At 34.6% G+C, this 13,113-nt stretch overlaps 1 protein-coding gene across 5 annotated transcripts; it reads left to right on the forward strand.

Moving 5' to 3' along the window:
* The first annotated feature begins 1,883 nt into the window (after positions 1 to 1,883).
* On the forward strand, positions 1,884 to 10,452 carry inka1a (inka box actin regulator 1a). 5 transcript variants are annotated; one of them, XM_087272807.1, is made up of 5 exons: positions 1,884 to 2,182; positions 3,292 to 3,488; positions 4,209 to 4,480; positions 4,619 to 4,672; positions 8,728 to 10,452. In XM_087272807.1, the coding sequence occupies exons 3-5, from the start codon at positions 4,322 to 4,324 to the stop codon at positions 9,649 to 9,651; spliced, it is 1,137 nt and encodes a 378-aa protein (XP_087128933.1). In that variant the 5' UTR covers positions 1,884 to 2,182; positions 3,292 to 3,488; positions 4,209 to 4,321; the 3' UTR covers positions 9,652 to 10,452.
* The last annotated feature ends 2,661 nt before the right edge of the window (positions 10,453 to 13,113 follow it).

Below are 13,113 nucleotides of genomic sequence, written 5' to 3' on the forward strand. Positions count from 1 at the left end.
ACTTGTAAAAAAACGTAAGAATAAAATATATTATTTCTAAAAAAGAAATCAGATTGTCTAGGGCTTGACTAGGGCTGTGTATTAGCATAGGCTTTTACCAGATAACAGCTTAATTTGTGCTCAGATTTTTCTGACAATAATATTATGCATGTATACGTAAAAGCAATTGTATTTGAAGTATTTTAAAAAATAATAAATTATCAATTTTGATGCAATGCGAGTATTTTCAATGCTGGGAAATGAATAAATTATCAAGTTATTTAATGTAAGTATTTTCAACCAAGTCAAATTGTTGAATTATCAGCATTGATTCACTGTTAGTATTTTTAATGTTGGGAAATGGGTAAATTATCAACATTTTTTTAATATCAGTGTTTTCAACAATAGCAAAATGATTTAATTATCAATGTTGATTAAATGGCATTATCTTCAGTGTTGGGAAATGGGGAAATTATCAGTGTTTATTTAATGTAAGTATTTTCAAACCTTGTAAAATAGTTGAATTATCAACAAATATTCAATGTTAGTATTTTCAACAATAGTAAATGAACAAAATATCAACATTAATTCAGTGTAAAATTTTCAGTGTTAAGAAATGTGTACATTATCAACCGGTTCGATGTAAGTATTTACAACAATGGGAATTAATTGAACTAATAATGTGGATTCATAATTTAATTCAATGCTGAATATTAAACCTCAACCAAAAATAATGATTCTGATAGACTATCAACAGTGAATTAATCCCACTCTGCTGTCTGGGTAGTTATTGCCTTGATAGTAAAAATGACCTAGGCAAGGCATCATGTATGGCTATTGCCAAAGTGAGATATGAGCAATATAGAAGACATATCATGTATATGTGGATATGAAAAAGCAATACAGGAGACCTATTTGGCCTGTATATGCACATATGCACCTCAATTCTGCCTATATGTGGCATATATGCAGCATATATATTATCAAATATGTGCATATATACTGCATAAAAGTTTCATATATGTGCATATATCCTCATATAGTTTCTGTGGCCAGTGCTTTATAAAAATACAGTTTAACTATTTCATTGATTGTACACATTATATATTTCTTTAAAAAATAATAATCGTTGTTTTTTAGATATTATTGGTAGCTTTTTAAATATATTTGAGACGTGCATATTCGAAAACTCATGGTATTGATTAATATTAACCAAAAAATAAGGATCAACAAAAAATAAAAACACCAAAGCGACAGAGAAATAAAATTAGATAAATATAACATTGACTCTGTATTTTCTCTTTAATGCTGAAAGGTTTAGATGAACTTTTTGAAATAGATTTTTGGTGTGGCCTACTTTGAGATTTGGTTTGTTTTTCACACATGTTGATAAGTGTGAATTACTACAAACATGTGAATATGAATTAGTTTATGTATCTAGTTCACTTGATTCTTTAGATGAACCGCAGATTAATTGTAGATTGCTGTTATCCTGCACATGATCAGACAATTGAAGTATGTGTTATGTTCTGCTTCTTAAAGACAAGAAGGCGATAAACCTTGAAGGCATGCCCGGTTCACAGATCAGACAAGTGCTTTCCACTTTACCTGCATGCATTAAGGTTTAACACTTGAGGAAGATTACTTGAAGTGGCCATCAGTCAACACAATAAGCAGGTACAGTAACAGCTCACACTTTTCCTACATGTAAATCGGATTGGCACATTTGAGCTTTAGCATCACAAAAGAATCAGCTACTGCACACTCGTGTTTTTGTGCGAGTTTGATCGTCCAAACACCTCTAATCTTACCTAATGTGTCATAGATGAGGGTGGAAGAATAATAAAGAATGGGGGTGCGGATGATTAATGGGTAGATTTAACTCTAAAAACAATAAACACCTTGAGTTTGTCGTGATCAGCTCCACGTGGAGACCTTTTGGGAATTTCATTGCATTAGTTAAGAATGTGTCTTTTCTAAATATATTTTTATCTATTTGTGTCGTGTGCTATACCATTATGGCGTTAAAGTTATTATTGCGGTCCAGTTATGAAATAATCGTGTCATGTTTTTAAGTTCAAAAGAATCGATTCGTTAACATTATTTGACTCTGCAGCGTTTTCTCCGACCGCCAGAGAGCGCTGATCAACACGCTTTGACTCTGACTGATTGTGCCTTGTGCTATATCATTTATGGGTTGAAAGTAATTTTTTTTTTTTTTTATTGAATGCTTGAAAAACAATAACAACAAATGTCATGAATCAAACAGCAACAATCCAGGGGTTTTAGTCATTTAGTCCAAGATAAGTGCCAAGTCCTTAATCAAAGTCCTCGTACGTATTGCTTTTAAGTTGGTTGATCCTTCAATACACTCAAAATACATTTTCATTTCAATTTTAAATTTAGGGAAAAAAGGTTTACACTTGCAAAACTTGCTCTTGTGAATTTGAAATTTGGCCAACAAAAAAACAAGGTTCATGAAATAGGTATTATTTTCCTTTTCACAATCATGGAAACCAAAGATAACATTCTTATATGTAAATTCAAAATCTGCCTTCACATAAACTTTTATAAAATCAAGAACATCACACCAAAATGACATTGAATGAGGGCAAGTCCAAAATAAATGAACAGACGTCTCAGGATTCACTAAGCAAAATGAACAGTTGGTGTTAATATCATTCTTAAGTCTTTTAAGATTACACTTGTCTGGATAGCATCTATGAATCAGTTTAAAGGTAACTTCTCTTATTTTGTTTGTTATAAAAAATTTGTGGGGTAATGTCCAAACTTTCTTCCAGGAAATATCATTCACAAAACCATTCCAATATGACATTACATAAGGCACAGTAACAAAATCTTCCTGAAACAGGGCTCTTATTTTCTTATTGCATTTTGATTTAGATAAAGAAAGGTAGTTTTTACCAATAAATGTTTTCCAAAGGTCCGCTGAATGAAAAGTAATTGGAAATGAAAGTCCTTTAAAAAGCATAAAAACACCTTGTGGAATAGCATCAGCAACAATAGCGAAGTCTTTTGGGCTTACGGGTATCCCGTGCTTAACTAAAAATTCAGAGTAGTTACAAAGTAAACCCCTATCGTTGAAAAGTTGAGACACATAAATTATATCATTTTTAAACCAGTTATTGAAGAATATAGATTTGTTTTTATACAAGATGTTCTTGTTATTCCAAATTATATATGAATGAGGTGTAAAATTGTGTTTAAATATGAGGGACCAAGTTAATAACATTTGCCTATGAAAATGGGACAATTTTATGGGGATTTTCAAAATATTATATGGGTTGAAAGTTAATGATTGTGGTCCAGCAATGCAGCAATCGTCGTGTCATGTGTAATAGTTTTAAAGAATCGATTTGCTAAAAAAAAAAAAGATGGACTCTGCTGCGTTTTCTCCGACCGCCAGATGACGCTGCTCAACACGCTGTGATTTTGACTGATTCTTCCTAATGTCGTATAAATAAGTTTTCGTGGATGCTGATAATAAGGTAGGTGAATAAATCTGTCAATGTGTGCTTTTTAAGATATTTAAGAATCAAAGATAGTAAAAGACGCCCTAGTCGATTTTTCTTTTCCTGAGGGAACCAGCTGCTTAATGTCGTAATATCCACATATTTGAGCTTAAATATGACTTTTTTACTGTAAAATAAATAACAAGGGATCAAATAACAAGTTCTTTGTGGTCATATTTGCATTACACACGGTTAAACCCTCACGAAAAACGAACTACGTTTTTACTGTATAGTTAAAACGTAGTAACATGTTTGTTTGCACAATCCATTGATTACTATTTGCATAAACATAGTTTTGCTTCAAATATCATCATTAAACTATGGTTAATGTAGCAAAACCATGCTATTTATTGGTCTGCTTTTGTTTATTTGTTTAGAGAATGTTTGATACTTAACATTCGTACCAACATGCAAACAATTCAACGCATGAAAAAAAAACACTAATAATAAAAATAATACAACTATTGAAATATTTTAAGTAATAAAGTTATTTAATTATATACGTTCTTTAACTATTTCAGTATTTTTAAACATATCCTTAGCATAGAATGGAAGTCGCTCATACTTAGATAGATAGATAGATAGATAGATAGATAGATAGATAGATAGATAGATAGATAGATAGATAGATAGATAGATAGATAGATAGATAGATAGATAGATAGATAGATAATTGTCGTTATACATTTGATACAGTCTTTTGCACTTGGCATCACTCAAAAATTTGATAGAGGAAGGAAATGAGCGCTCAGATTTCATGCGAGCCGTGATTGGCTCTCGCTGAGATGATTTGATTGGAGAGCGCAGGGATGCTGTTCTGCGATTGGCGGAGACGCGCATGCTGGAGTAGCACATATGCGCTGGGCTGCACAGAGGGGCTCAGGATCTGGAGTTTGAGTCACAAGAGCCACATCTGCACAGGATTGTACAGAAGGATTTTGCTTTTTTTGAGGGGCTTTCCAGCAAATGTAAGTCTTGATTCTCCATCTGAGGAGCTTGTTTTGTTTATCTGCTAATAGTTCCTTGCATCTAATAAATTAATTTTTAAATTGATTGTATTAGTTTACTGTGTTTTATGACTAATAAAGCATTCATTTCTTTTTCAGGAGTATCTAAAACTGCTGGACTTCATTTCTGGACTGTCATTATTAAGAATAATGGTAAGCATTTCTCTAAAATATCACCTCTCCACATTTTTTGGGACTTTGTATTTAATTAAAATTGGTAAAGCTGCACTGATTGGGCGTCACTGTATGTGTATTCAGTTGCAAAGGATTATTTGCAGTGAAGAAATATTTATGTGTGAAAGATAGAAATGTAGCTCATGCTTAGAGAGATAGATGGATTACACAACTGTCATTATATATTTGATATTGCCTTTTACACTTGGCATCTCTGATTCTTGTCATTGTTTGTGAATAATGGTAGGCATTTGTCCAAAATATCACCTCTCCAGAGTTTTTGGGAGTTTTTGGGCATCACTGTACGAATCTGTTGCCAAGGATTAGTTGCAGTGAAGAAGTCTTTAAGTGCGTAAGATGGAAAAGTAGCTCATGCTTAGATAGATAGATGGATATTATTTAAATATATACATTAAGTATTTTAATATTTTTATATAAATCTTTAGCCTAAAAAGGAAAAGTAGCTCATGCTTAATATAGATAGATAGACAGACAGATAGATAGATAGATAGATAGATAGATAGATAGATAGATAGATAGATAGATAGATAGATAGATAGATAGATAAATAGATAGTAAAATAGATACTTAGATAGATAGTTGCACGATTGTCGTCCTAAATGTGGTATTGCTTTTTACATTTGGCATCACTGATATTAAACGCACTCAGTTTGATAGATGGATGGATAGATAGTGAGATCGTGAGTTGTATTTAATTTAAATAGATAAAGCTCCACTGATTGGGCATCACTGTATGTTTAATCTGTTGCAACGGATTAGTTGCAGTAAAGAATTGTCCGTTGTTGAAATTTCAGCATATGGAATGACATCTGCACCTCGCGGCAATCTGTGCATTGAAATAATACCAACACTCTGTTGTGTGCATGCCTTTGTGGCTTTATTCTGGTGTGTTTAGATTCAGAAAATACTAATCATTAAGGTGTTTATTGATTAGAAAGTTAGAAAAGCTTCAAAAGGTGGGAAGACTTTGGTGTTAACACTTACAATGTTGGTATAGTTTGTATTATTGTGCCAAATTTGCTATTAGAATTGATCCACATCTTCAGCTTTTTGGTTAATTTCTCAATTACGTACTACTAAAACATTGTGTGTTGCAGTAATGTGTTCGTTGTGTTTGGAACTGGAACTAAGTCTGTAGTGAACCATTTAAAACAGACTCATGAGGTCACATTTTCCCCATTTTCTTGACTATTTGATACTGAGTTCAGTTCAGTCCTCAGTCTAAGAAGCTTCCTTGCAAAAAAATGAGTCACTTTGTCTATTTCAAGTGAGTAAGAGATCACCCTTCCGTTACTTGATTATGATTTGTATGTTTTCGTACATGTGTCTGACAGTATGGATTGAAGGTGTGGTAATTGCTCTTTTGAAAAGATGTTTTCCAGGTGTGGCTACTAACAGGTTTATTCTAACAGATTTTAGATGTGAAGGTGGTAGTCATCCATCCTTTCTGATAGCTGGGCGTGAGTGTGTCCACATAATGTGCATTCATCAGTTGTTGGGTCGCCCTCTGCATAGATTAGAGTGGTTTTTCAGCTCCTCCAGACAAATAGAGCCATGCCCTCTCTAACAGAGCTCCTGCAGGTCCAAGCCTGTCTAAGGAGCACGATTAGTCAATACGAGGAAAACAAAATCAAAGGGAGTGTGACCCAAATTTGAGACAAGATGTTTTATTTAAATATTAATAACAAGTTATCATAAATTGAACGAAAATGAAGTCAAATTTTAGCATGAATAAATAAAGAAGGATATACTGTATATATGCAAACCGTGTACATCCAAATTGTATCCTATTATATAAATGCATATTGTATGTACATACTACAGGTCTCATGTTGCATGGGTGTATTTTTGGTAATAGCCCAAAAGACAATGTATGGGTCAAAATTATCAGTTGTTTTGTATGCAAAAAATCATTAAATATTAAGGAAAGATCATATTCCATGAATGTGTTTTGTAAATGTAAAAAAAACAAAACTAAAAGATTGATTAGTAATGTGCCTGCTGTGCACTTCATTAAGACAATCTTTACAGTATTTAGATTGTTTGAAGCATCAGATTCCAGATTTTCCAACATTTATACCTCAGCCAAATGTTGTCCTATCCTAACAAACCATACATCAATGAAAATGAACTTTTTCAGATGAAGCATAAATCCTCATTTGAAAAAAAAGACACTTATTTGACACTAACACTTCCGGTCAAAAGTTTGGGGACCGTATTTTTTATTCTTTACTTTTTTAAAGAAAATTATTGTTGATTTATTAAATGTAAAAAAAAACATTAAATTAAAAAAAAATTTAAATAACTGCTTTCTAATTTTATGTAGTTTCAAATCAAATTATGAATCCAGTCAATACTGCTTTTCTTACTAATACCATTGATTATAATAATAATAATAACAATAATAATTATAATAATTATTATTAGAGTGATTTCTCAAGGATCATGTGACTAAAGAATGGAGCGGGTAAGTCATCATTAAAATCTCTGAAATAAATGGTTAAATTAAATTATAAGCTGCTTTTGAACAGTTATTTTATAGGGCAATAACATTTCACAATTTTACAATTTGTACTGTATTTCTGATTAAATAAATGCAGCTTTGGGGAGTAAGAAAAGCTTATTTTAAAACGTTTGACCCCAATCTTTTGACCAGTACTTTATTTCACTTCATTTGCAAAAAACATCATTTATAAAATAAATAAAAACTCAGTTATCTATAGATACTAAGTCCAGTGTTTAGTGTAAATATTTTAAAGTAACTAGTTACTGTATTTACAATAATTTTATGCAGAAAATTAAAGTAAGGAGCTACTTTTTATTTTCAGGCAATTTAATTACAGTTACTCATGATGTAATTGTTTAAATACTATTCATAAATTCAACAGTTCTGGGTTAATCAATTAGGAAAATCAGAGTAATTCGTTTATCAAGTAGATTGAACATGCTTGTGTAACTATGAACAGAAAGTCAGAAATTCATGCAAATATATGGTATGCATAAAAAATATTGTGTTTGCGGCATGGTGACTCAGTGGTTAGCACTGTCATCCACAGCAAGAAGGACACTGGTTTTAGTCCCTGCTGGGTCAGTTGGCTTTTCTGTGTGGAGTTTGCATGTTTTCCCTGTGTTCACGTGGGTTTCCTCTGGATGCTCTGGGTTTCCCCCACAGTCCAAAGACAGGCGGTACAGGTGAATTAAATAAGCTAAATTGGCCATAGTGTATGTGTGTGAATGAGTGTGTATGGATGTTTCCCAGTACTGGGTTGCAGCTGGAAGGGCATCCGCTGCAAAAAACATTTGCAGGATAAGTTGGTGGTTAATTCCGCTGTGGCGACCCCAGATTAACAAAGGGATTAAACGGAAGGAATGAATGAAATATTGTGTCGCTGCTTTGAAATGTTGTGTGTTTTGGTTGTTTGGCTCAGATTTAAAGAATTAAAAGTGTCATTTCTACTGTTTATGCAGCAGTGACATTGATTTTTTTAAGATTTACATGTAGTATGTAGATTTATATGTGACATAGTAAATATATAGATTTATATGTAGCATTGAGATTTATATGTAGTGCATTTAGGCGTCAAATTTTAAGTTGTTTTTAATTTTAGTTCAAGTTCAATTTTAATTTAATTTATTAAGTGAGTTACTTTCAGACACAGTGAAAACTTTAGTTAAATACCATTTTAATGGCGTAATTTGTAAATAATTTATTTTAGGAAGTAACTTACCCAACACTCACTAAGACTTTAATTTTAAAGTTAAGAGCCTATTTCATTAAATTTACCCAGCACACAGTAAAAAATGTTGGGTCCCACACTATTTCTTCATGTTGTTTCTAGAAAATGCATTAAGTTAACTTAGTTAAAGTAGATTGAACATAAAACAATTAAGTTGCTCCAAAACAAGCTTAAGAATTGAGTTGATTCTGCTCATTTTGAATAAGTAGTTTGAACAAGCTGTAATTGTTTTTTTTTTTCACCGCATAATCTAACAGTTTTTCTTTCTCTTTCCAGTTGTGTCTGCAGGAATCGGGTGACTGTCTGCGGGACCAGATGCGCTATATGATGCGCTCACTGCAGGATCTGAAGCATTTGAGGCGGAGTTGTGTGGCGCCCCCTGTTGGACCCCCAGTCAGACTGCGTGCTTGCAAACAACTGATCGCCCAGAGAGAACGACGGGCCCGTTTGAGGATCAGCGACGCCAGCGAGGCCAGTAGTTATGACTCTGCCTGCTGTTTGTCAAGCTCTCTGGAGGAAGAAGAGTCTGCGAGCGACCCATCAGCAGTCAGCTCCCCGAGCAGCGAGCGCAGTCTGGAGTTCGATTCAGGATACTCTGAGGCCTCCTGGCAGGATGAAGGAGTTGTGTTACGACGCACTAAAAACATTCGTGTATCCTCCACTGCATGTCTCCGCACTAACCAGCTCTCCAACTCCCGAGTACGTCCTAAATCCACCTCCGATGCTTGCTTGGAAAGTTGGACGTCGTTCGAGACCGCAAGTGACCCCGAGGACTGGACTACATCACTGCTCACTCGCGGACGAAACCGGCAGCCGCTTGTTTTGGGAGACAACAGCTTTGCAGATCTCATTCACAACTGGATGGACTTGCCAGAATGTCCAGAACAGACTGAACTAAAGCACAGTTCTGGGCGCAGTTTTGCTAAAGACTTCTTGGTAAACGTCAAACGGAGGATAGCCGGGTTTTCCAGGAGTGCCGACGGGCGAAGGAAGTCATCAGATGTCACAAAGTTGAGCAAATCCATCGTGCCCACCAAACGACTCTCATGCCAAATCGATGTACAGCACAAAATGCCGTTCTTCTATAAATCCCACACAGGTCTGAATGAACTGGACACAGATTACTACCAGTTTTCGGCACTCATGAAGTCTGGGAGCAGAACACCCATCGTCTGTAATGACATTATTGGATACATATGACTTCAGTTGGGTCATTAAAGACTGAATGGACACAACCTCCACACTGAAACAAATATCTCTGTATTGACAGTTTTTCGTGATTTGCGATTCGTGTTTTTTTTGTACTTATTTGGGCTTTTGAATTGCATTATTGGAGCTTGACCTTTCCTCTAAAAGCTTTTGATGTAGAAAAGTTGACATTTTTAATAGTTTGAAGTAGGGTTGGGTCGCGAGACAATGCCATCGCTGATAGTTGTTAAGCGTGATATTTCATTCTGAATAAATTAATTATTCATAAATAATTAATTCAGCACTGCCTACGACGACGATGCCATCGTTCATCTCAATGTTTCACATTAGACATTGTACTATGCCAAATTGGTCAACATCGCCCAACCCTAGTTTGAAGTATTATATCATCAGGGTTGGTGTTATAAAGTAGGGTCAAAAAGCCTGTTAATAACTGCCAGTACATTTTCTGTTATTTTACCTTGGTTCTTAGTTGTGTTAACTTGGTTCTCCTGTATATTATTTCTTTAAAAATATTATGTCTCAAACTACTAAAAGGTAAAAAAAAAAGTCACTCTGTTAAAACCGCAGAGTTAAATTTTCATCATCAAAAGTGGACTGAGTAGAGAAAAACATCCCATAATGCAATTCACCGCCATAAATAAACAGAAAACACCTCTGAATCACAAAATGCAGAATCTGTTATTTAACAGGTATCTTTTACAGTGCATTAGAGACTAATTATATTTTTCATGAAGAGATCTGATTATGATGCTGTGTAAAATGCACAAAAATAAAATGTTAAAAATCCAAGTTACAATTCAAGTTGTTTGTTGCTTGGCTTTTGGTGGTGGACTAATGCATCTTAATGAAGGACACAAAGCTCAGAATGAGACTAATGTAGCTAAAATTAAGCTTTAATTAAATGAAGGGATAACGCTCTCTCAGCTAGTCATTATCACAAAATAAACCCAGACAGGCTTAACCGAGCCTAGATATAATGTCAATGACCCTTAAATCACCCTGAAGGTGTTTCTTTTCTGATAACAACTCCATGAATGTATGTTATCAAGCTTGTGACTTTAGACATTAATATGTGACTTATAATTTCTAAACTATGGATTCAGTGAGATCAAAGACAATCTGTAAATATGTATATGTACATATGTTTATATGTAAACACACACACACACACATTCTCTAAAAGTACACATTCCTAAAAAAACATTAAGCATTACTACTCTTTTTGCATTAATAGTAATAACAAATGTTTTTTGAGCAGAAAATCAACAAATTGAATGATTTCTGCAGGATCATGTGACAAAAAAAGGCCCATAAATATTTGGACTTCAACACAATTCTAACATTTGGCTCTATACACCAACACAAATGAAATGAAGCTATGTGTTTTAAATGCAGACTGTCAGCTTTAATTTGAGGGTATTTTCATACAAATCAGGTGAACAGTGCAGGAATTCTAACAGTTTGGAAATGTGCCTCCCACTTGTTAAGGGTCCAAAAGTAATTGTACAATTGACTTCTAAGCTGTTCCATGGCCAGAAGTGTGTTATTCCCTCATTATCCCAATTACAATGAGCTGATAAAAGGTCCAGAGTTCATTTCAAGTGTGCTATTTGCATTTGGAATCTGTTACTGTCAGCTCTCAAGATGAGATCCAAAGAACTGTCACTGTCAGTCAAGGAAGCCATCATTGGGCTGAAAAAAACAAAACAAACCTATCAGAGAGAAAGCATAAACATTAGGTGTGGCCAAAACAACTGTTTGCAACATTTTTAAAAAGGAAGAGTGCACCAGTGACCTCAGCAAAAACAAAAGACCCGGAAGAGCACGGACACAACTGTGGTGGACGACAGAAGAATTCTTTCCCTCGTGAAGAAAACACCCTTCACAACAGTTGGCCAGATCCAGAATAGGATATATACAGTTACCCCTTTAACTGTGTATATTTTATTTTATGTATATATTTGATACATCTCAGGATTAATTGTATTTTAAAATATATCAAAGGATATTTCTATTGTACATTTTTAAAATGCATTGTGTGTTCGTTGTGGAGTGTGCTATGTCTGCACACAGTTTTATCCTTTAACCAGTTTCAGTTATTATAAACAGCTGACATTATTTTTATCAGCTTACAGCAGCGGTCAGGAACGTTGTGTTCCTTGGACTACAAGTTCTAGCTTTTAGGCGTCTCTGGAGAGGAAAAAAAGAGTTGAGCAAAAAGCTCTTTAGTTGAGGCTGTATCAACACAAATATCTCAGGTGGCCCTGGCAGCTTGTGTTAAATGAGGTAACCCTGCTCGCGTCCCTTTACGACCGCATAGGGAAAAATTCACAGCAGCTGGTTAGAAGCTGAAAACGTTGACTTTAGCTTCATTAGGCTTTACAGTGGCTCAGTTATCAGACTAATGCACCCAGCAGCTCCGCAAGTCGTCTGCTTTTAAAGACTTATTAATCATTTTTGCTTTGTTTGAAAGACTTGCAGTCACAGATGGTGACCACAAAGTCATTAAACCAAACACACACACACAGTGAAAGTAGTTCTCATAGTATAACGTCAGAATTAATGAATCGAGATTAGCGAAATAATAGCAGGAGTTAATGACTAATGCATCCCACTTACAAATTTGATATATGGCAATATAAGCAAATTAAATATATGACATACAAGATCATATTTGGATTTCACATAGATAAAATATACAGTTGGTCAGGAAAGTATTTAGACTCCCTTAAATCTTTCACTCTTTGTTATAATGCAACCATTTGCTAAAATCATCTGAGTAAAGAAAAACAGAATTGTTGACATTTTCGCAGATTTATTAAAAAAGAAAAACTGAAATATCACATGGTCTTAAGTATTTACACCCTTTGCTCAGTATTTAGTTGAAGCATCCTTTTGATCTAATACAGCCATGAGTGTTTTTGGGAAAGATGCAAGAAGTTTTTCACTCCTGGATTTTGTGATCCTCTGCCATTCCTCCTTGCAGATCCTCTCCAGTTCTGTCAGGTTGGATGGTAAACGTTGGTGGACAGCGATGTCCAGAGATGCTCAATTGGGTTTAAGTCAGGGCTCTGGCTGGACCATTCAAAAACAGTCACAGAGTTATTGTGAAGCCACTCTATCGTTATTTTAGCTGTGTGCTAAGGGAACAGCTAAAAATATAAGGGGGTCCAAATACTTTCCGTACCCACTGTATATTAGCTTTAATCTTGTATATTAGGGATGTCCCGATCCGATATTGATATCGGAAGTAGGTCTGATATCAGTCCAAAATAACTATATCGGACTGCGTTAAAAATCTCTGATATAAGCAGTCCGTTGCGCTCTAAAGTCTGTCACTGCTATTCTATCCAGCAGCGTGCAAAGCCCACTTGATCACAACACTGCTTGCTAGCAAAGTCCCTTTAAGATTTAACATGCTCTTCATACTAAGTTATGGTGCATACATGC

Source organism: Danio rerio, chromosome 11 (genome assembly GCF_052040795.2).
Source record: "Danio rerio strain M-AB ecotype USA chromosome 11, GRCz13ab, whole genome shotgun sequence".
Taxonomy (NCBI): domain Eukaryota; kingdom Metazoa; phylum Chordata; class Actinopteri; order Cypriniformes; family Danionidae; genus Danio; species Danio rerio.

Excerpts from the sequence above, each read along its gene's own strand:
- inka1a (XM_087272807.1), top strand. The coding sequence starts at position 4,322 with ATGCTGTTCTGCGATTGGCGGAGACGCGCATGCTGGAGTAGCACATAT. Across the intron at positions 4,481-4,618 it reads TGAGGGGCTTTCCAGCAAAT|GAGTATCTAAAACTGCTGGA; the intron begins GTAAGTCTTGAT and ends TTTCTTTTTCAG. Across the intron at positions 4,673-8,727 it reads TGTCATTATTAAGAATAATG|TTGTGTCTGCAGGAATCGGG; the intron begins GTAAGCATTTCT and ends TTCTCTTTCCAG.